At 44.2% G+C, this 26,260-nt stretch overlaps 2 protein-coding genes across 2 annotated transcripts in view; one reads left to right on the top strand and one right to left on the bottom strand.

Moving 5' to 3' along the window:
* Positions 1-26,260, bottom strand: part of LOC141099782 (dynein axonemal heavy chain 5-like) — a 587,253-nt gene that overhangs the window by 334,646 nt on the left and 226,347 nt on the right. The window contains exons 35-36 of the mRNA XM_073587845.1: positions 10,620-10,819; positions 3,435-3,588 (exon numbers count right to left, since the gene is read on the bottom strand). Coding sequence (XP_073443946.1) covers positions 3,435-3,588; positions 10,620-10,819 — 354 coding nt within the window. The remainder of the gene's footprint in view (positions 1-3,434; positions 3,589-10,619; positions 10,820-26,260) is intronic.
* Positions 5,335-7,175, top strand: LOC141099819 (uncharacterized). The gene is made up of 3 exons (XM_073587879.1): positions 5,335-5,583; positions 5,934-6,087; positions 6,190-7,175. Exons 1-3 carry the CDS (start codon positions 5,400-5,402, stop codon positions 7,166-7,168), a joined length of 1,317 nt encoding a protein of 438 aa, XP_073443980.1. The 5' UTR covers positions 5,335-5,399; the 3' UTR covers positions 7,169-7,175.

Genomic DNA, 26,260 nt, shown 5'->3' with positions numbered 1-26,260 from the left:
GGTCATGTCCGTGAGCGGTTTGGCGACAGTCGAAAAGTGTTTTATAAATTTCCTATAATAATTCGCAAACCCAAGGAACCGCTGGAGTGCTTTCAGACTCTCCGGCCTCTCCCATTGCAGCACCGCTTGCACCTTAGCGGTGTCCATTTTAAAACCGGCTGCGGACACAATATATCCCAAAAAGGGCAACTCCTGGACAAAAAATAAACATTTTTCCAGCTTAGCATAGAGCTGGTTCTCCCGGAGCAACTGTAACACCTGCCTAACATGCTCCAAATGAGTGTCCCGATCGCTAGAATAAATGAGGATATCATCCAGGTATACAAACACAAATCTCCCCAGGACATGAGCAAATACATCATTAATAAAATGTTGGAAAACGGCAGGCGCGGTGGTCAACCCAAACGGCATAACCAGACTCTCAAAATGACCCTCAGGAGTGTTAAACGCCGTCTTCCACTCATCCCCCTGACGGACCCTTATGAGGTTATACGCCCCCCTGAGGTCCAGCTTGGAAAACCATTTCGCCCCCGCTACCTGGTTGAACAAATCCGGGATCAACGGCATTGGGTAGGGATCACGGATAGTAATCTGGTTTAACTCTCGGAAATCCAGACACGGGCGTAACCCCCCATCTTTCTTCTTAATGAAGAAAAACCCCGCGGCTACAGGCGAGGACGAAGGCCGGATGTGTCCTTTGCTCAGACTCTCCGCGATGTAGTCTTTCAGAGCTTGCCTCTCAGGACCAGAAATATTAAACATCCTGGCCTTAGGTAATTTGGCCCCGGGTTTTAACCTAATCGCACAGTCATAGGCTCTATGTGGAGGCAGTTCTGAGCAACCCTTCTCAGAGAAAACATCCGCGAAATCCTGCAAAGCCTCCGGCAGGCTGGGCGTCACGGCGGACACACATGTGGCCAAGCAATTGTCTTGGCAGAAACCACTCCATTGCACTATGTCCTGAGTTTTCCAATCAACTACCGGGTTGTGCCTGGACAGCCATGGAAAACCCAGGACCATTTGAGCTGGGAGATTACGGAGGACCCTACATGTAACCGACTCAGAATGTAGGACCCCAATGTGGAGTTTCACCTCTGCCACAAACTCAGTAATCTCCCCTTGAGGGAGGGGAACAGCATTAATGGTCACCACCTGTATGGGGTGAGGAAGTTTTTCGATCTTAAACCCGGCGGTGTGTGCAAACTCCTCATCTATGAGATTGGTAGCGGAACCGCTATCCACAAACACTGATATAGGTAGCTCTCTGCCGGCGATAATAACCTTGGCAGGGAGCATACATTGAGATACCATCATGGAGGATATGCATACGCTCAGTTGGGTCTCCTCCATACCCTCTGAGCTTAACAGTTTTCCGCCGATGTGACCCTCTTAGGTAGTACCGGGCAAACGTTAACATAATGACCTCTTTTACCACAGTAGAAACATGCTCCGGGCTTCCGGAATCCCGGAGCGCGAGGCTGAACCTGTGCCATGCCAGCAATCTGCATAGGTTCAGGGGACTCATCTACTTCAACCACACCTGCACCTCTGCTTTCCCCCAGAGGTAGCGTCTCCTGTGCCCCCTGGCGAAAACGGCGATCAATACGTATCAGCAAACTCATGGCAGACTCCAATGATGCCGGAGTCTCATACATCAGGAGGGCTTGTTTCACCCTCCCTGATACCCCATGAATAAACTGGCTCCGCAGTGCTGGGTCATTCCACTGTGTGTCTACAGCCCAGCGGCGAAATTCCGAACAATAGTCCTCTGCCAAGCGCTCCCCCTGGCGGAGGGCGCGGATTTTAGATTCCGCTAGAGCCAGTCGGTCAGGGTCATCGTAAATGAGCCCGAGGGCAGAAAAAACATTATCGACCGAACGAAATGTAGCAGAGTCAGCTGGTAAGGAAAATGCCCATGCTTGGGGGTCACCACTCAGTAATGACAACACCAGCCCTACTCGCTGGGCCTCATTACCTGAGGAGATTGGCCGCATGCGGAAGTATAATTTGCAGGCCTCCCAAAATACGACAAATTTGCTGCGATCGCCTGAAAATCGTTCTGGCAGCGGAAACTTCGGCTCTGCACCGATACCTGCAGATGCCGTTTGCACCTTTGCTACTACCAGGCCCTGCTGCTGAACTGCCCCTTTCAACTCGGAGACCTGTAAGGACAGCGCCGCCAACTGGCGGGTTATGGAATCTAATGGATCCATGGACTCCTGAAAAAATGTGGGCCGATTATAATGTCACGCGGGGCTTAGGACAACTAAGGCAGAAATACCCGGGGCCCCTGTGGTGTCCCTTTCACTAGGGGAAACCCTGTCTGACCCTCAACCCAGGGTTTTTGCTGAAGGTGCAAATGCCTGAGCCTCCACCCTTTCCTTATCTCCTGCTCAGCCCTGCACTTAACCCTCCACCCTCCACCCAGTGAGGAGACACACCACCAAAGCTCCCACACAAATAAGACAGACAGGGAGAACTTAAACTGCACTGCGCCGCACACACACAGGAATATACAGTAATGTGAACAGGGCACAACTAAACACAAATATGGGAAGGAGAAAGGATAACGACGGATCATACGACACCAGATACGAATCTCTCTCTCTGCAACACCTCCACTCCAGACCGGAACCACTTGGTATGAAAACACAAGCTATAATCGGCGACGCCCATATGCCAGTATGACTATTTAAAGACCGTGGGCGTGACTAACCTTCCAACCTGGTCTCTAGCAGGATTAACCCCCGAGAGCCTGAAGATCAAGCCGGCGCCACTGAGGCTATAGTGGCTGGAGGTGGAACTACCTCTGCCTGCCGGACGCTGTGGTGTGAACAGCGTCCGACATGACAGACACTCTATACGACTGCAGACGGAGGAATCGTGACAGCATGAAGTGGACACACTATCATTATTCTCTAATATCCCAGATGTGAGTGGGCTGTCTTGTGGCCGCATGTAAGCAATTTTCATATGAGCAGACAGGTGGCAACTAGCCCCATCTGGCATCTCTCATTAGAAGTAAACTGAGAGGAGGATAAGAGTAGTTGGCACATGAAAGCAAGTATGCAAAATGCATGTGTATGGTCACGTGACCATCCGCTTGCCCTGGGATTACCGGGGAATCATACAGTAACTACAAACTTTTTTCCTAAGCCTGGACAACCCCTTTAATTAAAGTACACTTGTAAATGTAATCTATTTCTACTTTAAAAACACTAAACATTTTTTCTCAATGCCCCTCTTAACGATGGACATCTATTATGAGGTTCTAGGGTTCTTTATTCCACAGAATGCCTAAATCCATTCAATAAAGTTAGTTCATCCATTGAGCTCAATGTATGCCCACCTGAGGTGTATTTTTTCCTACTTCTTAACTCTTTGTAGCTGTCTGATCTCATCCTCATTGGTTATAGACCTAAAATGATACCCACCTGTGGAAGTTGTTTTGCAATATCCCCACCAACAAACACAGCTTCCAGGTAAATCCAGAGGTTCTGTACCGTAAGCCAGTTCTCAATAATTTCTGTGGTGTTGGACAGTTTTTGTACCCATTGCTGTATGGTTGGTTTAAATGGTGCATTATATCTGTTTAAAACACACATCAAAAATAAAAATCACTGTCATATTAAATACATATAATTTGCATATAATACCATAATAGGGAAAAGAGAATTACAAGATATTTATATAAAGAACATTTCTTTGCATAATAGTTGGAACCATAGAACTCTAAAATCTCCATTGTCAAATTCGGGGGAAAACATAAAATCATAATTCAGAAAAAGTATTACATATTTATATTTTTTTTAACTTAATGTATGTTTTCAAAGAAATATGTACACATAGCTACTTTTATCGTAGGCCAGTCATTTTCCCTACTTGGATTGGCAAGAGATAAAAGCAAATCTTACAAATGGCTTAGCAACATACAGGCAGCTACATAAATGTAACTGCAAATTATTAAAAAATATATATTTTCAGGTAGAAGAAAAAAAAAATCATTGGATTTGAAAGACTGAATGTCAGCACATTTGTATCCATATATCCAAGCACCACACAACATCGATCAGATATGTATATAGAAATCACAGGTGTCACACAGGCCTTGGTGTAAATGTCAGTGTAGGAATTTTCTCAGCTGGCAATATCTAGGCCCATTGTTCAGTAGCTCTTAGAAATTTGAGCGCTTTACAATTTTTATTTCTCTGACTGTCTGCTTTGAAGTGACTTTTCTTTAATAGAATAGATCCACATTTAAGACGTAACCTTTTAGTAGTGAAAAAGTCTACAGCGTGTGATCTTATTTATCAGAAACGAAAGCCAACAAGTCTAGTACAGTAGATGGGAATTACATAGGAAAATATCTTGAAAACCCAAATTACAGCAGGAAAACTTCAGCAAATCATTAAGGAAACACTATAAGAATACCTATCTTAGGTGTAAAGCAATGGGTAGGAGTGAGAACATCTGGACAATGTAGATCATTAGATACTACAGAATTTTAGATATCTACTGTCAAAAAATATGCTTCTCAAAGCCAAGGACTACTTTTTGCATTTTTGGTTTTCCATCTGTCTATTGCATGCCATGATCAAGCATGCTTGCCAACTTTTGGGAGAGTTGATGATGGAATGTGTAACAGATGATGAAGACAAAACACATATTATATATGCAGCATATATTTTGGCATCATTTGAAGATGTCCACACTCATGAAATATTTTGTTATTACACTGATAGTTATTCAATCTGAACATCCCAACAAGGTATATGATTGGGTAGCATCTTCCTTTGCAAATAATTTCAAAAGCAAAATAAATTGGGAAATAATTTTGATCAATTGTTGAACACAGCCAACTTATATTGTACTCAAGCCATCTACAATGGATACTTTTCAAGACTATAAGTAGATGTACCTTATATTCAATACAGGATCAGTGGAGTTACAAAAGTGTAACCTAAAGTAATCATATCATTATATCCCAGTGAAATGCCATCACTCATGGAGATGGAAATACCCTTAAGGCCGGAGTCACACTGGCGAGGAATACGGGTGCGTGCGAGGCGCAAAAAGCACGCATTAAACACGGACCAATGATTCTCTATGGGGTCACTCGCACCAGGCGTATATTTCTCCTCCGTATCCTACGCTCCGTGCCACTCGCAGCATGCTGCGATTGTCAGCGTACTACGCCCGTAGCACGCCAATGCTAGTCAATGGGTGCGCAAAAAATACAGATTACACACTGACCACACGTGTGACCTGCGAGCAATACGCAGGTCTTTTGGCTGGTGACAGGAAATGGGCCAATCCATCAGGAAGCGTAGACATGCAAATGAGCTCAAAAAGCGCTCCAGACATCCAGGAAGTACGCCTCCACGGAGTACAGCAACAGCATGGCGTCCACTTACATAAATGTGGAGATGCTAATTGTGCTGGTGCAGGAGTGTCCAGAAATATGGGACCCACGCGACGCAAACTATGCGAACCGCACACGAAAGGAGGCGTCATGGAGGCGCATCTGTCGCCAGATGTACCATGACTTCGGTGACAGACCACGTGAGGAGCAGCAGAAAATTCGTAAGTGCAACCATAAAAATATAATTAACGTTAGCGCGCGCTATAAAATGACTCTACAATCAGCCCCCCCCCCCTTCCTGGGCATGTAATTTTAGCCTCATGAGGCCGTTACATTAGGATGTGACACGTGGCTTCACACAGCCATAATTAGGGGTTAGGCCACAAGCTCCTCATCCTCCTAGCCACAAAAATTATTTTCAGGGGAGATAATGAGACCCTGGGTATCGGCCCAATTACATATGCCACCATGGATAGAACGCACACCCCATAAGGCCCCATGCCTAGACTACTGTTTGAAAATGTGACCACTCAAATATGTGATTTTGACAATCTTTCCTGTCACATTGCAGTTGAAGATGTGATGAAACGGTGGAGAAGCATCCGGGACCAATACCGCCGGGAACGCCAGCAGCGGTCCAGGAGTGGGGATGCTGGCCATGTAAAGCGGAAATATATATATTATGACCGGCTGAACTTCCTCGCCCCAATTCTGGCTCTGAGACCGTAAGTACATACCTCACACCACATGACACAAAAACATTACACAAATACTTTACAGGGACAAAAATATTGATGTATTTTTGCCTCTGTTCTATTTCATAACAGAACTCAATCCAACCTTACGGATCGAGGAACGGCCTCAGAGGCAGAGCCCGTTATTGATCCTGTAGGGGATGAGGTGGCTGGCCCATCTTCTCCCCCTACAAGAAGGATGTCTGAAGAGGAGGCATCACAAGAGCACACAATGGCTGCCCGACAAAACACACCACCAGGACGGTCTGCAGCTGCAACCTCACCCATCCTGGAAGAGATGGGCAACTTGAGCAGCAGCCCAACTGCCCAGATCAGGCCCTCCCCACAGGCTGCTCTAGCAACACGGCGAATAAGAAGAAGGCGCCAGGTCGCCATTCAAGAGAGCAGGACCAATGTGGACACTGGGGTGCTGAATTACCTGTCCAGAGTCACTACAGATGATGGTGAGGAGGCCTATGCACGTAGCCTCACCCTTTATCTCCGTGCCCTTACCCGTGAGGTCAGGCTCCGTATTAGGGGGTGTATTCAGATCCTGCTTGATGCAAGCACCCCCCCCAAAACCCCATATGAGGTGTTTGAATTTCTGGAGAGGTGGCAGCTCTCACCAAGAAATTTAATGCGCATGAGACCATCCACACAGATGCTTGCTCAAGCAGGGTCTGAACAGCCCCTAATACGTGGGCCAACACCTCAACCCCTTCCTCCCCCTACCCATCCTTCTATTCCGCAGCCCCAAATGTCTTCAGCAAGCCAACCCCACCAATATGGCCACTTGTACCCACCCAGTGTTGGAGGCTGGTCCCAACCTGGTTGGGGACGATCTGGCTATCTTGGTGGGTATGATCCACGGGCCTACCATAGCCAACAAGAAGCCCCTCACCATCATCATTATTACTCTGGGCAGTATCACCAACAGGCCCAGGAGGCTGGACAACAACAGCATCATGGGCAACAGTATGGCCCCACACAGGGCGATGTTGGCCACAATGTCCAGCAGCACCCCCAGGCTGTTCCTCCCCGTTCCCCATCCCCTACATATGAGGATTTATGAATCCAAACTTTGGAGATGTCCAGTGACATGTAACTGGTGCTTCTAATCTTGAGAAAAAAACAGGTGTTCTCCATCACCAACATTTAGAACATAATTTAACACTCACATTTGTAAACAATGTTTTCCAAACATATGAAACAATCCATCATGACAGGCAACGCTACCTCACGCCTTTCACACAGATATTACATGTGTGTATAAAAGAGAATATTTAAATGCGCTATACTGTTACCTGAAAGGATGAAAATACACTAATCACTTGTTAATGCATAGGAAAGGTGTGCTTGCCTTTAGTTAAGTAGTCAACTTTGTTATTAGCATTCTCTAGTAAACCAATTTGAGGCGAACAGCATTCACAATATCATGCTCTCTCTATGTCTTAACAAGTGAGTTTTGTATTTTCATCCTTTCCAGTATAGCATGCTTAAATATTGTCTGTTCTACAGACAGGTAATATCTGTGTGAAAGATGTGAGGTAGCCTTGCCTGTCATGGTGGAATCTTTCTATGTTTGGAAAACATTATGAGGAAATGTGAGTGTTATCTTATTGACTTTATTTTGGTGATGGAGCTCACCCTTTGTTGCCTAATCCAGGTTAATGTAGGCATGCAGCAATGTTGTTATTGCATAATGTTTGTTGCAGTTATTTTCTGTTATGTTAATGTTACATCAAGTTAACGAAGGCCCAAAGGGTCATTTTGGCCATTGCCAAATTTGTGTGATGGCAAAATTATGTTTGCCTTTAAGCAAAAAGCAAAAAACCAAAAGGCAAAACTAAAAATTTGTCTACTCTAGTTAACGTCTCTGTGTGATTTCTCACTATCCCTCACAACATACTAACAGACACCAACCAATGCAAAGAAACACTCATAGAATCATAACAAGGCTTGAGTAATATATATTTAGACACACTTTGAACCAAAAATAATTAGAACATAGACACAGCATTCTCTTGCCAAGAAGTAGCCCCCTCAGGTGAGATAAAGTAATTAGTGAATATATCACGCACTTTGAGGCCAGAGAGCGGTCTACGTTGAGGGATGATAGGTGGTCTCACCCTGCGCACATTGTCCGGCCTACGCACAACACCATCAGAGGAGGAGCAATCATGTATCCTGGTGAAGTTATGCAGAACAACACAGGCTTTCACAACTTCATTCACATTTTGCTCACTCAACTGAATGGCAGACTGGAGTACCCACCATTTGGCACAAAGAATCCCAAAGGAACACTCCACCAGTCACCTAGCACGTGATAGGCACAAGTTCAAAATTCTGCGCCTGTGGTCAAGGTTGCGCCGGGGATATGGCCTCATGACATTACGTGATAACTGAAAGGCCTAATCTGCCACAAGGACATAAGGGACTGATTGTTCGGGGGAGCCTGGTAGCTGGCGTGGTGGTGGTAGTTCAAACTGGTTGGTGCGTAGCCGCCGACCCATTATGGAAGTATTGAAGACTCTAGAGAGTCTCCCGTCCTTCCATAGGCCCCAATGTCCACAATTATAAACTTGTATTGAGGGTCTACCAGAGCCAACAATACAACAGAAAAGTATTGCTTATAATTGAAGAATTGGGACCCTGAGTTCGGCGGCTTACGCACCCTGATATGTTTGCCATCCAGGGCCCCAATACAATTTGGAAACTGGCAGTCCTCCTCAAAGTCCCTTGAAATCCTTAACCAGTCTTCCATCCTGGGCTCGGGTAGGACCACCTGATGGAGTCTTGTCCAGATTTGTGCACATGTAGACCTCACTATGCCTGAATTGGTGGACTTTCCAATGAGAAACTCATGGTGGAGGGCGGCATAAGACAGGCCAGTGGACAGGAAGCTGTAGAACAACAGAAATAGTCCAGGTTAGAATGGCTAAAGTAAAAAAAAATCAGTTACATGCCGACCAAACTTGGTAGGAAATGAGAGAGAACAACACACACATATTTGGTGGCACAATGACTAAGTGATATGCAGTACATATTAGATGTAACATTGTGCTGTGTCAGTTGAAACATATTTTGAGTAAGATGAGGGTATTAAACATTGTCCAAGAAGGCCAAAAAACATAAATTAACACACACATTATGAACATATAGAATGTGGTTGTGGAGTACATACCGTATTGTGAGTAGAAGTCGCTCCTCTGCAGATATGGCTTGGCGCATCCTAGTGTCCTGAAATGTGATCCCAGGGCGCACTGTCTCCAAGAGGCGATCAAATGTGGAAATGCTCATTCGACAGTACTGGTAAAATTTTTCCGGATGCTCCCGCAGAGACGAATAGAGGCGGTGAAAATGCCCTCTTGTGAGTCGTTGCCTCAAAAGTGGATGTACCCACATGCGTCTCCTCCTCCGCGGATCCACTTTCACAGGATATGGTTGGCCAAAGCGCCGTGACAAAAGCCAGGTAAAGAGAACCTGCTCGGTTGTATTGAATGTCAGACCCTCTGCCATGCTGCACAAAGAACACCAACACACCTCGTGAAAGCAAGGTGAGAAATGTACAGAATGTAGGCAGCCACCTATTTCTGAGTGTCTAAATAGGGTGCAGGCTAATGATTTAAATAGTTTGCAGGCCTCAAAACCGTTAAATGTCCATTTTGCAAGGCTGCGAGAAAATCTCGCCATACGGATTGCATATGGATTGCATACGGAGACACACATGCGCAAAATACGCGACCTCACCTTGCTTACGGATGACCTACGGACCACTATTTTGTGGTCATTGATCCGTATTACGCATGTAAAATACGGAGCGTATTTTGCGCAGGTTAGTGTGACTCCAGCCTAAAAGTAGTAAACTGATTTTAATATTTATTTAAAGAGGACCTTTCAGCAAATTCTTTGTTGAACAGGACACGCAAAGTAATAGTGTTTTTTTGTTTGTTTTTTTAATATGGTATCTCCGTTGCAGAGATGTTATTAAGTATTAACACAGCATAAAAGGACAGCAATGCTTACCTTTCCAGGTCTCAGGACAGGATGCAGAAAACCCATTTAGTAAAGATGGTGGCAACACAGGTGCAAAATGCTGATCTAAGTAAATTTATATTATGTATATAATTTTTTTGCATCTCATTTTTCAGGGTGCAGCCAGGCCCATCATTTTTTGGCCTTGTAAACTAGGGTGCTGTTATCATGGGGTGCACTTAGATTAGGTGACAAATACCTTTGTGAAAGATCCTCTTTAACCATGTAAAAGCCAATATTGCCCAAATATATCTGCTTATACATAAAATTGTATTTACAGAGTCACAAAACGTTCAATCTTCTTAAGAGTAAGTGATGTAAACGTAAGGGGATAATTTATCTTTTAAGAAGAAAAGGGACTGCCTAGTAAAGCTCCATGACAAGTATAGCAAGCATGAGAATGGGCTTGTGATTTGGCCAGTACTGTATATGTAGCCTGGTTAATAAAAACATACACATCAGTGAGCTAGAGAAAATGTGCCAGCTACCTGTTACTCATTATAGAACCTAATACCATAAGACTATCTTCCATCAGCGCTATTTTCTCAGATGTGTCAGATCCTTTGAGCAGAAGTTCTCCTCTTGACTTGAACTGGGCGAAAGTGAACACATGGGCACTCCATTCGTTAATGACATTCTTCAGCTTTGCTTCAATATCTTTCTCTTTGACTGCACTGATGCATATGTCCTTTAACAAAAATAATGAAAGTCATCCAAATGCATTCCAAACACTTCACAAAAGTTTACTGTGTTATTTTCAGATGATTTTACTACATTGACATAGTGTCCCCCATGAGTGACCTGGTACTACATCAATCAGTGGCCAATACCTATTGAATTGCCATAGTATACAGGTGCATATTTTTAGTAAGTCTAGGTAGATCTATTCTTGTATATTAATACAACTCATATTTTTACAAATTATACAGTACATAATTTAAATAGATTGTCCAGTCTTAGAAAAAAGTCTGCAGTCACTATACTTCTCAATGTTGTAGCGGAGGAGAATCAATTAGGCAATTATACAAATTGTGTAAATGTGGTCACATGACCTCCCACCTATGTGGAGACGTCTGTGGAATCGTGACAGTGTATCACAATCTGTAACAATTCAGAAGTCTGCAGTAACAGTGTGACTTCAGACCTTTATTTTAGGCTGGACGACTCCTTATAGACTCCATTTTTGCAGATTCCTCAAGACAATCTATAGTGGTGTCTTTTTCATGCTTCTTTCTATTTCTTACTTCTTAAGGCTGTGTACACACGATGCAGATTTCCAGCGGTTACGCAGCGGATTTTACCGCGCAGAAACGTTGCATATCCGCATTGTGATGTACAGTAGCTTTAAAATGAATGAAAAAAAAAACCGCTGTGCAGACACTGCGGATTTTTCCGTGCGGTTTTCCCGCGGTACAAAATCCGCAGCATGTTACTTCTTTTGTGCGGTTTTCCATCTCCCCTGTCACCAAATCCGCAGGGGGAAAACCGCAATGGAAAACCGCACAAAAACCGCATGAAAACCGGGTGAAAAATGGAAGAAATCCGCAGGAAAAATGCAGGTCATTTGACCTGCGGTTTTCTTCCATTCTGCACGGAAAAATCCGCAGGGCTCAAAACTCCGTCTGCACTCAGCCTAATTTTTTCTTCCTACTAATGCTTTCCATTCTGAAGCTTACAAAAACTGTTCCTATAAGGAAAGTGCAATAATCAGCAAAAGGATCAGATTTTGGTCTAATCCAAGAAAAATCTTACCAGTCAGGTACAGTGAGATGATAGTATGGCCAGGAAAATTTATATAAAACCTAACCTTTAATAGGTACGACTAAAAATAGCAGCTAATGTATAGCTCGGACATACATACATTTTTACAAAGCGCAAGTGCTCAAGAGTAACAGTGCTCTACTTAAAAAATGGTTGGATCTCACCAATACACCTTCTTGTTCATTCCCTCCTAGGTCTGTCCACCACTGAGGAGAACGGAAAGCAGGGGAGATATGATAATAAAATAATCCCTATATTACTCCTTGTCGTGCCCCTGTTTTGCTCCCGCCCTGACAAGGGCAGTACCCAAGCCTCACAGTTACATGGCTACACAGTTCACATGGGCAATTAATAAATAGATGTGTACTAGATTAAGGCCCGATGCCATCGCATTGGTAGGATAGTGATGTAGCGTTGACCATGTGTTGTGCGGCACTGTGAGTAGCACACCTTGGCAGTGAAGAAGGTGTCCTGGAGTATTTTAGTTTAAACAGATACTAATTGGCCCTGTAATTGCCCAGCAGTAGTTATGAAGTGGTAGCGGCAAATTGGCCCTGTAATTGCCCAGCAGTAGTTATGAAGTGGTAACGGCAAATTGGCCCTGTAATTGCCCAGCAGTAGTTATGAAGTGGTAGCGACAAATTGGCCCTGTAATTGCCCAGCAGTAGTTATGAAGTGTTAGCGGCAAACTGGCCCTGTAATTGCCCAGCAGTAGTTATGAAGTGGTAATGGCAAATTGGTCCTGTAATTGCCCAGCAGTAGTTATGAAGTGGTAGCGGCAAATTGGCCCTGTAATTGCCCAGCAGTAGTTATGAAGTGGTAGCGGCAAATTGGCCCTGTAATTGCCCAGCAGTAGTTATGAAGTGGTAGCGGCAATTGGCCCTGTAATTGCCCAGCAGTAATTATGAAGTGGTAGCGGCAAAATGGCCCTGTAATTGCCCAGCAGTAGTTATGAAGTGGTAGAGGCAAATTGGCCCTGTAATTGCCCAGCAGTAGTTATGAAGTGGTAGAGGCAAATTGGCCCTGTAATTGCCCAGCAGTAGTTATGAAGTGGTAGAGGCAAATTGGCCCTGTAATTGCCCAGCAGTAGTTATGAAATGGTAGCAGCAAATTGGCCCTGTAATTGCCCAGCAGTAGTAATGAAGTGGTAGAGCCAAATTGGCCCTGTAATTAGACACCGGCAGTGAACAGGCAGAGGAGCAAGGCAGCAGTAGTTATGAAGTGGTAGAGGCAAATTGGCCCTGTAATTAGACACCAGCAGTGAACAGGCAGAGGAGCAAGGCAACACATCCGCACAGCAAGTCGGCGTGAGGTAAATGACGAAATTCCGCGGGATCCAAGATGGCGTCGGCGAAATCTCGAGAGATTTCGCTGACGCCATTCTGGATCCCGACGTCGTCCACGCCGGTGACATGTTCTTGCAGCGATGCCATCTTGGGTATCGCGGGATTTCGCCGATCCAAGATGGCGTCGCCGCAAGAACATGTCGCCGGCATGGACAACGTCTGGATCCAGAATGGCGTCGGCAAAATCTCGCAAGATTTCGCCGACACCATCTTGGATCCCGATGTCGTCCACCCCGGCGACACGTTCTTGTGGCGACGCCATCTTGAGTATCGCAGGATTTCGCCGATCCAAGATGGTGTCGCCAAAAGAACATGTCGCCGGTGTGGACAACGTCTGGATCCAAGATGGCGCCGGCGGAAGATGATGTCGGAGATCGTGGAGCAGCGGCGATGACGGCGTGAGTATGAGAGACGGAGCGAGAGAAAGGGTCGTATGAGCAGTGAAAGAGGGGGGGATGTGAGTGGAGAAGGTGAGAGGAGTGTGTGTTGAGGAGGTGTGTGTGTTGAGGAGGATTGTGTGTTGAGGGTTAACATGGCAAGAAGTGTGTGGTGGATGTGATGTCACCAAGTTACAACCGGACGGAAGCTGCATTACAACCGGACGGAAGCTGCTTAGCGCATTTATTATTATAGATTGGTGAGAGCCAACCATTTTTTAAGTAGAGCACTGTTAATCATCATAAGCACTTGCACTTTGTGAAAATATATGTGTGTATTTCCGAGGTATCCATTAGCTGCTATTTTTAGATGTACCTATTAAAGGTTAAGTTTTATATATATTTTCCTGGCCATGCTATGATCTCCCTCCTACAAGGAAAGTGCAAAAGTAAAGTGTAAAGAGTTTTAATATTTTCTGATTGTATGTTTGTGTAACTAATGCAATTTTCATATAGTTGTCTTTTATATTATACTTTTGTAAAAAAAAACATTCAATTTAAAATGGAAATATGAAAATAAGCAAATATTACCACTGGTTTTCTGAAAAAAAGATTGAGTGTTTCTTATGGTACAGACACATCTAATAATGTGACCTAAATGACTGTTCCTACGAGGTAAGTGCACAATTACAGTGTAAAGACTTTTAATATTTTATGATTGCATGCTAGTGGAACTGATGCTATTTGCAAGTAGTATTTTTTTTACATTCCACTTTTATACTTTTGATACAAAAACACAATTTAAAAAGAAAACATGGAAACAGTCAATTTTTATAGCTAATGTTAGTGCTGATATTCTAAAATAATGCTGGAATGTTTCTTAAGGCATAGGCACATCTTCCAATCATATGACATAAATGACAACTACCATTAGTAATGTTGCACTATAGTTGGGAAGGCCATACATGGGGTTTAACGGTAGCTATTAGTCATTTTAATAATTCATATAGCATTAAGTGTGTGGATGAAAAACCAGCACATAAATATGCTTATAAAGAAGTATACAGGAGAAACTGCATATACATATTGCATGGTACATAAAAAAAAAAAAAAAAAAAAAAAAGATTCCCCTTTATTGGAACAGTGTGCACAAAAAAAAAGAAGAAAAGAAATCCGATAATGCATTATTTAAATAAAATCATTGCCTCTATAAACTTTTTTTTTATACTTCTTGTAACTTCCCGCTTAAAAAACTGAAAATTTTTATTTATTTGATGAAATATAACATGACAATATTTCTCCTTTTTTTAAGTGCGTGGAAAATATAAGAATACAGCAATTCACAGACAAAGAAAGCCAAATTAATCACAGGATAAAGAACAACGTTTTGACAGACTTACTAATAATAATTGATCAATACGTCAGTAACTAAATTTAGGGAGAGGATAAAGGTAATTTATACTGATGGTAAAAATCATATGTTATGGAATTATTATATATCAAACAAAAATAGGGTCTGTGGGGTCCTTATGATCTGAAGGGTTTTGACCTTAGAGACCCCCACCAATCTTGAAAATATAAAGTACACAGTGTTGGAAGTAGCACTTTGTCCCCTCCATAAGCTAAAAGGTACCTAGGAACACTTCTATTCAGAAAAAAACAATATAATATGCCCTTCTTTGTTAGAAGTTAGACTCCCACTATTTATGAAGTGATGCCATATTCTAGGAATATGCAATTTACAATATGAGAATAACTTTTACACCCATGGATGAAATTGTTACTACCCTTTTGTCAAAAGTAAAAAAAAAAAACATAATGGTCACTAAAATGACTTGAAAGTGACTAAAGTAATTTACAATTTAATTTTACTGACTATCAACTAAAGAAATCATATATTGCTTTTAAATTGTGGTTAAAAAAAAAAAAAAAATCAGATAGCCATCGAGTGTCTAGCACTGAGGTCCCGTGAGAAAGTTCACCGGAGTTCAACTTACATCACCACTCGCTACAAGAGGACTTTTTTATTTTTATTTCAGATAAAGGAGTCTGTGTCTTTCTTTCAAATAAAGGATTTTATTCTGGCTGTGTCTTTTTTTACAACCTACCTGGGACGACGGCGGGCTGCTATTTTTATGCTGGAGTGGCCAATATCCATGGTGCCTTACCAGCCTGAGAGTACCAGCCCAAAGCTCTCTGCTTTAGCTTGGCTCATTGTCAAAAATGGGGGGGACCTATGCCGTGTTTTTAATTAGTTATTTAAATCATTTTTAAAAATAACCATCCATGATAAAGCCGACAGCATTGGGTTGCAGCTTGCAGCTGTCAGTTTTTCCTGCGCTGGTTATCAAAAAAAGTTTTTAATTTATTTATGGCACAGGCATTGGCTGATGAATACTCCTATCAGTGGCGCCTGCTCTCGCTGTTATCAGTGACATCTGGCGTAGACTGACAGGAGTAGAACTCTCTTATCAGCTGATGCCTGTGACTGTTAACCTTTTTATCTCCAGTCACAGCTGCTGGCTCATGATGTCACCTGACAGTGTGGGAACTGCAGTTCTCTGATCGGCGGTAATGATCCTACCTCTGATCAGAGCTGTCGGTGTTTCTCGTGCTGTCATGCAGATGACAGCATGGGAAACACCCAATGATCAGGATGCCAAACCCAAACAGTAACATGGAATTCCTGGAGAAGTCCATGTTCAGGGTCCATGCCCCAACAGGACCACGAAATTTACTGTTCGAGTTCGCCCATTTCTAAACATGGAGAAGGTTATGTTTCAGGGCTGCTTTGCTTTGATGTCTTCCATCTGTGCAGGGTACAATAAAATCACAAGACTATCAAGGCATTCTGGAGTAAAATGTGCTGTCCAGTGTTAGAAAGCTTGGTCTGAGCTGCAGGTGATTAGTCAACCCACACGATAATGACCCAAAACACACAGCTAAAAACATGCAAGAATGGCTAAGAGCAAAGCAATGGACTATACTGAAGTGGCCTTTGGTGACCTCTGATCGAAATCCTATTGACCAACTTTGGAAGGAACACTACATGCAGTCTGGAGTAGACAATCTTTACACCAGAGACAGCTGCAGCAGTTTGCTCAAAGGAGTGAGCCAAAATACCTGTGGACAGGAGCAGATGGCTCATTGAGAGATACAGAAATTGTCTGCAGTGACTAACTCAAAGGGATGTGCAACAAAATGCCAAGCTAAGGGTAAAATAATCATTTTCCAGGTCATTTTAATTAGTTTATTTTTCTGTTTAACCAAAATACAAAAGCAAGGTATGATTTTCATTAGATTGATTTTCAGTAAATTTAAATTGAAAATAATTTTTGTCAGTTTCAGATTATTTCAGTGACCATTGTGCGTTTTCCTTCCTTTAACAAAAGGGTACCAAGAATTTTATCCATGTCTAAGTCTTTAACTCAGTAGTACATTATGTACTCTACTCATCAAATATCTTTCTTTAAAAGTAGATATTGATGAATAATCTAGGGTAGGAAGAAATACATAATAGTGTCAGCTTAGCTTGTGTTAGCATTATTATTTGTGTGCAAATTCATTTCCTAAAACTTCACAATGTATTTCTTTGTTAATAGTTGTTAGACACTATGACATGCTAATAGGTAGGCTCAATAAAGCTAAACATAAGAGAATGATAAAAACAGAAACCATATAATTTGGCCAACAAAAAATTAAGTGCCAATCCACTGCCAAGGAACCAATAAACAGTATTGTGCTCTAGCAGTAAATTGTCTTCCGACAATTCCTTTTAGTGGAAACCATGTCATAAATTGGCTGCAGTGATTGCCTAGGGACTGTTTATTCATTCATTTATAATAAATAATTGCAAAACACTATATAGTTGCTGACAAGACACTAGATGGTAGACAAAAAGCTTTAGCTTGGGTGGTAGCATTTGAAGTGTTTCACACCGAGTGTGTACCGAAAGACTTTCAATCATAATGCAAAGTTCTTTTTTTTCACCTATAGAATATTCATTTGAGGCCCGGATAATATGTTAGAATCTATTTTTAATGCAATTACGGTAGTTTTGTAACCATACACACAGTCCGCAAAAAAAAGGACATGTGAACAGCTCCACAGATTATAATAGCATGAGTTCTAGCCAAGTAAAACAGACATCTGAATGAGACCTAAAGCACCTGTCAGGCTCAATGTAACATGTATTTAATGATGTACCATAAAAACCCCAAAATTGGGCCTCAAAAATTAAAACAAAAAATGGGAAGTGTTATTAACAACCAAAGAGAATTATGCTTTCATTTTGTATACTTGAATGTGAGTGTGGCCACTGACGCTGCTATCACGGGTCCAATTTTTCTTAGATTAAAGATGTAAAAGACAAGAACATTTTTTAGAAAAATATTCAGAATTGAGAGTCCACAGTGGTTGATACCTTTTAATGGCTAACTGAAAAGATGGTAACAAATTACAAGCTTTCGAGACTACTCAGGTCTCTTCATCAGGTATTGACTAAAACAAAATCTGAAGAATCATATATTTATGCACAACACAGCACAGAAAAAATGCAATAGATAAGACAAGTGACGTGAAGCAGAACTATCATTATGGGAGAGTGATGGAGAGTTATAGCCATAAATATTGGAACAGTTCATAGATAAGGAGTATGATAGCTTTATAACCCTCTCATTAGGGTCTGGTTCTGTGTTGTGATGCCCCCACAAGGTCTTAGGGATAAATTCCTTAATTGATGTAAAAATACATAAATCCATGCAACACATTCATTCCTGCTCTGAGTGTGTCAAAGGTTGTCATGAATTTATACTCCCAGACCGTTCTGTTTCTCTGAGATTTGAAATTACCTTTCAATACAAGTAATTTCATGTCTATGGTGCTGTGATCAGGCATACAAAAATGTTTTGCCACCATAGACATGAAATTACTTGCATTGAAAGGTAATTTTAAATCTCAGAGAGACAGAAGGGTCTGGGAGTATAAACTCACCTTTGACACACTCAGAGCAGGAATGAATGTGTTGCATGGATTTATGTCTTTTTACATCAATTGAAAACTTTGCCCCTAAGACCTCATGGGGGCATCACAACACAGAACCAGACCCCAATCAGAAGACTATAAAACTTTCCTCATACTCCTTATCTCTGAACTGTTCCAATATTTATGGCCATAAATGTCCATCACTCTCCCATAAGTATAGTTCTGCTTCACGTCACTTGTCTTATCTATTGCATTTTTTCTGTGCTGTGTTGTGCATAAATATGTTATGCTTCAGATTTTGTATTAGTCAATGCCTGATGAAGAGACCTGAGTAGTCTCGAAAGCTTGCAATTTGTTACTATCTTTTCAGTTAGCCATTAAAAGGTATCAACCACCGAGGACTCTCAATTCTGAATATTTTTCTATCTACTGGCTAACACGGTACAAAGATGTACATCTTTCCTGTAGAACATTTTTATTGTTCCAGATTCTTCTAATTATATGTTTGATACATTCAAGTCACAGCCATTGTGTAATTTATTTTAAGTGCACAAGGCTATTTGCATGGCTAATTGAAGCAGAAAAAAATGAGTATGCTGTACTTAAGAAGACAAGCTATGCAGCATACACACAAATGAAGGGCTCCGGTGCTGATGTACTCTCATTTGTTTTATATAAATATTCATAAAACAATTACATCTCCACATGCTTCCATTTACAGACAGCTATAGTTCACCTCCCAGAGAACAGAACTCATTGATATTGAAGAGGAAATGCCACCTGCAGACCAGACTGCTTCACCAAACCTACGCACATATGTGGGTCCCCAGATTCAAAGATTGTTCGTTTTATATTTTTCCAGCTTGTTTCCATGTTATGATGTCCACTGGCACCTTTTGACAGTGAGAGGTGTAAAGATCACTATCACAGGAGGTGTGTCTGAGCCCGTAAAGGAGGGAAGCCCACCAGGGCCAGTACTATTTTCAGCTGGACTTGCATCTTTCATCCAACTGAAAACTATTAAGGAGCACAGAGCCACTGAGCCCCTGCCCTAAACCCTGCAAGCCTATAAAAGGCAGCCAGCTGCAGAACATGTCAGTGTCTCAACTCAGATCATGCAATAACATCACTTCATTGCATAAACTGCGCTGGGAGGAAGAGGGGTATGACACTTGTTAGTGACAGTAAATGTATTTGTCATGTGTTTGCATAGGCTTAGGGATGTATTAGGAAGTAGTGCAGGACCATAAGGGGATTAGAATAGATGGGGCATAGTAGAGAAAGAGAATAGGATTGATAAGAGTGTTAGTTAGACACAGGCAGTATAGGGGTTAAGCAGATGGGAGGAGTCACACAGCAGAGCAGCACAGAGCAGGGAGGTATAGGAAAGGCTCTTCCTGATTGGAGACAGACGCCCAGGCACCTTGCCCAAGGGCAGGACGTGTGAGCAGAGTATTACAGGCCATGGGGATAAAGCTGTTTCAGGAAGGGGCCCCGGGCTGAGAATCATGCAGGTGGTCACCAGCTTATACAAAACCATTGCAAGTGTAACACCCCTTTAGGGCTACCATGGTACACTGGGTGTTATGGGGGGTCTCACCTCTCTAGGGCGCTGTGCCTCCACCCAAATCTTGATTGGAGCTCTCTCTCTGGGACTGCAGAAGGACAGTTATCTTCTGCCAGGGGCTGATTCAGGAAACCCCTGCCACAGCTCAGTACACACACTCAGGGAACAGGAGTAAAACCATTTAACAGATTTATTGCTATGCAGCAGAAATGAGGTGGGTTTAAAGGAATAACATACAATACAAGTAACGGTGCTCTATAAAAGTCAGATACACATCACAGTCTACTTCTACTCCGACTCTGCAAATATAACGTAGCAGGTTCCCCCTCTTTGGCATTAACTCAGTCCAAACGTTGGGGCCCAGTTGCCGCACTTAGATGAATATTACTGTCAATAGTCTGGGTTGTAGTGTACTCACTGTAAATAGCGCTGATAGAACCACAAGTCTCAGTAGGGCACTCACTGTGTGTCTCAAATGGTCGGAGGGTTCTCTGGACACCAGCTGGGGGCGGCAGGATTTAGGGTCTTTGATGTTAATTGCCTCAAAGGGTGACAGAACCGCGCTCTCTCCAGCAGCGCGGGTATCTCAGTGGGGGCCGCCACACTCTGCAGCATAGAGGAATGCAGATACACACTGTTCCGTCTCTCACAGCAAGCTGCCACGCTCCCTCTCCCCTGAACATTTACGTTCACTTCCTGCCCAGCTCCCTCCCCCAAGTCCCTCCTCCTCCAATCCTCTCTCTCTCCTATCCTTCCAGGCAGTGTCATTTGACTGAAACAAGGGTCCCCGGGAATTGTAGTCCACTGCCGCTCCAGGGAAAAACGGTTAATGTCTGTAGGCCCTTGTTTAACAGCTGCTGCAAAACTCTTCTTAGTGTCTATAAGCTCCAGTATACCGGTAGCTGCTCTGACAGTTCCCTGTGCAGGTGTTACATTCTCCCCCTGGTGAGTCATTGAAAGTGTCCCATCACGATATGAGGACTCACCACCTGAAACATGAAGGGGGGGTTAAGGCATCCTGACTAACACCAAATTTACATGCACACAAACCACCCCCTGGACACATGGGAGATACCGAGAAATAAGGCCAAACAGAATTTGAATTAGGGTGTATCAGCCTGGGAACCTCAGTGGTATGTCCCATTCTATCATAGGTCAGCATCATGGGTGGCCTAGTGTCCCGTTTGGGATGAGTGTGTACGGAGGGGGCTCCCTCCTCAGTCCCTGACTCTTGTCTCTCCAAAACGGGCTCCTCCGGATGGATCTCTTCATTCAATAAATGTCCCTCTTCTGAACTCTCCCCAATTGTGGGCAGAGCGCACTAGCCTCCTGACAAATGTCCTTTTTTTGTGTTTCCACTTCAGGAGTCTGGTTTACAGGGCCCCCGCCTATGGGGCATGGATCCTCGGTCCATCTGTAGCTCCATTGACCGTCGGTTTCCCATTCATCCCCAGACTCGCTGTCGCTTCCTCCTGCGGCAACCCCAAGCTGGGGTGTTTGTTCACACCTACGACTTCTCCTATTGCACGGAAGGGTGGTATGACCTCCTTGGGTTGGCAATGGTGGTGTGATAAAACACTCCGGGATCGCCTTTGCTGGGGTCAAAGGTCACGTGCGTTCAGCATGAAACTCAGGCGCAGAGCCGGGATCTGGGTATAACTGACACTGGGTCGGGTTTATTAACGGTGAAAGCAATGCATAAAGGAAATAAAACAAAACAAATCCTTGCCTGTCCGGCACTAACTAAACAAGGTACAACCTAACTACCAACTGGCGGGCTTCTCCCGTCCAGCCCAAACCACAGTTGCAGTGGGCACTGCTTTCACTCACGTGTGTCTCTCACACAGACAGGCTCTCTGTGTTCCCAGGCTGAGACACACACAATCACCTGGCATCCTTTTATATCCGCCTCCCATTATTCATTAGTCACCAGGCGAGATACTGACCAGACTAGGCCACATAGGAAAGGTATCTGGGCGAGATATACCTGCCCTCATCCACTATTGCCACATGATTCTCACAGTGGTAAAGGGATGTTTTCTCCCACAGGCAACAGATGGCGTCGATGATAAGGGGCAGAGCCGTCAAAACCTCTCTCGGCTTTACTCTGTAGGTCGGGACACCGGGTAGCTTCTCCATCACCACATAAGGGTCAGAACAGCACTGATCAGCAAGCTTGTGCTTCCCAGGAAGGCCCAGAAGTTGGATAAGGACTCTATCTCCAGGCAGTATAACTTGTTCTCGAACTCTACAGTCATAGCGAGTCTTATTGCACCTCCCTGACCAACCAGAGGCCTGCTCTACCAATCTGTAAGCTTTTTTCAAATCTTGTAGCTGGGACACATATTTTAAGTAGGTCATCCCATTATAACGGTCAAAGGATGTCCCAAAACTAATATCCACTGGTAGCTGGGCTTGTCTTCCAAACATGAGGAAATAAGGCGAGTATCCAGTTGACTCATTTGTGGTGCAATTGTAGGCATGAACCAACTGACTCACATGCCTGCCCCAGTGTCCCTACTTCCTGGGATCCAATGTGCCCAACATGTTCAGAAGGGTACGGTTGAACCTCTCAGGTTGAGGGTCCCCTTGGGGGTGATATGGGGTGGTTCTGGATTTCTTGATCCCACAGATGGCGCATAGCTCCTTGATTAATCTACTTTCAAAATCTCTTCCTTGATCGGTATGGATGCGGGCTGGCAGCCCGTAATGTACGAAGAACTTCTCCCATAGTGTATTTGCCACAGTAATTGCCCTTTGATCTTTAATAGGGTAGGCTTGTGCATATCAGGTGAAATGGTCAGTGACCACTAACACATTACAGACATTGCTTTCATCAGGCTCGATGGAGAGGAAATCAATGCACACAAGCTCAAGTGGGCCATCACTGGCAATGTTCACAAGGGGGGCAGTTCTCAAAGGCAAGGTTTTTCTCAACACACACCGGGAGCATGATTTGCAGTATTCTTCAATATCTGCTTCCATCCGAGGCCAGTAAAATCGGTTGGCCACAAGATCCGTGGTCTTCTCGATGCCAAGATGTCCATGATCATCATGCAAGGACTTCATGACCATCCTCCGAAATCGGGTGGGTAGCACCAGCTGTCTACGGACTCCTCCCTTCTGGCGCTTTGCCTCCCGAAATAGTAGTCCATTTCTTACCACTAGCGACTCTAGCTCCCGAGTCAGCAGGACAGACTCCTCTGTTCTTATTGCATTCTTTTCGGGCCTCCAGCCCCTCTTAAGCCACCATCGGACTATCCCCACCGACCGATCCTCCTACTGCGCCTTTCTAACTTGATTACGAGTCAGTTGAGGAAGAGAGTCTGGGGTTACATTTGTCACTCGGCAGTAGAACCACGGGAGCACTTCACTGGATGCTCCCAAGAATTTAGCACAGCACTGCATAGGGAGGGCATTAGTTTGATGTCTATGGCACAGGGTCTTCACCTCAGAGGCGGGGACCTCTATCCATCCGCCCTCTTCTTCCTCAATTGAGGGTTCCCTAGGCAGGCGAGAGAGGGTGTCTGCATCAATGTTACTGATCCCTGGTCGATATTTTAAGCTGAAATCGTACAAAGAGAGTGCGGCAAGCCACCGGTACCCCGTGGCATCCACTTTTGCTGTGGTTCTCACGTAGGTTAATGGATTGTTGTCGGTATGAACCACGAAGTGTACCCCATAGAGGTAGTCATGCAGCGTGTCCACTACAGCCCATTTCAGAGCCAGAAACTCCAGTTTGTGAGCTGGGTAGTTGCGTTCACTGGGAGTCAATCCTCGACTAATGCAGTAAACGGGACTCAGACAGCCATCATGGTCCTGGTAGAGAACCCCTCCTAGTCCATCGAAAGAAGCATCTACATGTAAAACATATGGTTTACTGGGGTCTGCATAGGCCAACACTGGAGTTTGGGTCAAACATGACTTCAGTTTCTCGAATGCCTCATCGCATACAGGTGTCCATCTTTCCCCAAAAAGTTCATTAACTCGGAAGTAGACCCTCTTTGACTTTGAGGAGTGGGCTGTCCTCCAGGAAGGGGGATACCATTGGGTAAGGGCAGTTAACGGCTTCGCAATCCGAGAGTACTGGGGTACAAATCTTCGGTAATATCCACAAAATCCTAAAAAGGACCTTAGCTCCTTCAGTTTGGTGGGCTTAGGCCAGTTTACAACAGCCTCCACTTTGGCGGGATCGGTGGAAATTCCTTTTCTGCTGACTATGTGCCCCACATATTTCACAGTCGTCTGGCAAATCCGGTACTTGTCCAGGGACAACTTCAACCCAGCCTCCTTGAACCGATCCAGCACCTTGAACAACCGCTGGTTGTGTTCTTCCAGAGTCTTCCCAATAACAATAAGATCATCTAGATAAACCAGGACCTCACGTAAGTGCATGTCCCCCATTACTTTGTCCATACATCTCTGTCAGTCGTTGAGGCAGTCTCTGAAACTCAAAGAACCCAATGGGGCAGATAAAAGCTTTCTTCTCTTGATCTTCTTGTGACATGGGTATCTGATAGTAACCACTCCGGAGATCTAACACAGAAAACCATTGGCTCCCTTGCAGACAATCCAAAGCTTCATCGATTCAGGGCAAAGTGTACTGGTCAGGGACCGTACGTTTGTTCAAGTTACGATAATCCACACACATCCGAATAGCTCCATTTTTTTCCGAGCTATCACGATGGGGGAAACATAGGGGCTACTAGACTCTATGATGACTCCGGTGTCTAACATACCACGTAGATGCCGCCTGACATCTTCGATATCCGCTGGGGCCAATCTTCGGGATCTCTCGCGGAAAGGCTTTTGATCCTTCAACCGAATGCAATGCTCTACTCTTTGGGCGAGGCCCATGTCCCATTCGCCCAAAGAGAAAACTGCCCCCCCGCATCATCATGCCATCGATGACCAGCCTCCTTTCAGCTCACTTTCTTCAAAACAAGGGTCAAACCTTTCAGGCTGTAGTTCCCTCTTCTCCTCCTCCGTTCTCACATAGGCTTCCAAACAGACTTGGTGGATGGATAGGGTCTGCGAGTAATTTTCTCCCCCAACTTCCCGACACCACTGAGCTAATGTATGGAAGATGTTAGCATTTGTTCCCACTATGACAGGTGTTGGTCTCTCATCTGCCTCTGCCTTCGGGCAGATTAGCACTATGATGGGTATCTCTTTATCCACTCCAACAACAGTCTTTGGGAATCGTAGTGTCACGGACACGTACCCTCTGTAGGGGTAGCTGTGCTCACTCAGTCCCCACCCCACGAGTCCAGACAATGGTTTCAGAGGCACATTGGATAAATATCTCTTATACCATCCTTCGAAGATGATGGACACTTGAGACCCGCTATCCAGCAATACTGTACAAGGTTGACCATTGATATATGCGGGGACATGTGGGGCTGGTCCCACTAAACCTTCAGGCAGTGTTTTCGATGAGGCACTATTGGATGGGGCGGTAGAGTAGGTCTTAGCTGCTGATGGGGGCGCAGTATGGGGTTCTACTGGCCCCCTTTTCCCATTTCCCGACTGCCTCCGAGTGTGATGGGGAAGATGTGAAGAGTTCTTTGAGCTCCACCTCTTCGGACACTGACGAGCCATATGGCCTGGACTCCCACAGACAAAGTACCCTTCTGGTTTCCTATTCTCTTCTCTACGGAGGTCATCATTCTCCCTTCCTGAAGCCAGGGTTTGCTTCTCGGCTACCTCCGCAGCACTTTGTAGCCGCTGTATTGTCTTGGCCTGGGCACTTAAAAAGTGTGTAATCTGCTCCCCCTGTTTCTCGATGACTTTCAACAGTTCAATCTCTCGGCAGTCGGCTGCTGGCTTCAGGGCAACAGTAGTCACCCGAGGGGATGTCTTCTCTCTTGCGGCCAAAACAACCTCCTCCTTGTGAACTTCCATAAGCAGCTCATGAAAAGAATCAGGAATCTTCTCTCTATCACAAGACCTCATCCGCTGGGCAATTGGATCATGCGTGAGAGCTCCTCTGAGTACCTGTTCCAGACGACACTGATCAACTTCTTTAGGGCTGACTCCACCTTTAGATACTATTCTGTGAACCAACTTGTCTAGTCGGTATAGATAGTCGGACA

The sequence above is a fragment of the Dendrobates tinctorius genome, unplaced genomic scaffold (genome assembly GCF_039654945.1).
Source record: "Dendrobates tinctorius isolate UK_male_01 unplaced genomic scaffold, ASM3965494v1 ptg000102l, whole genome shotgun sequence".
Lineage (NCBI taxonomy): Eukaryota > Metazoa > Chordata > Amphibia > Anura > Dendrobatidae > Dendrobates > Dendrobates tinctorius.
This window is presented reverse-complemented; position numbering and strand designations above follow the sequence as displayed.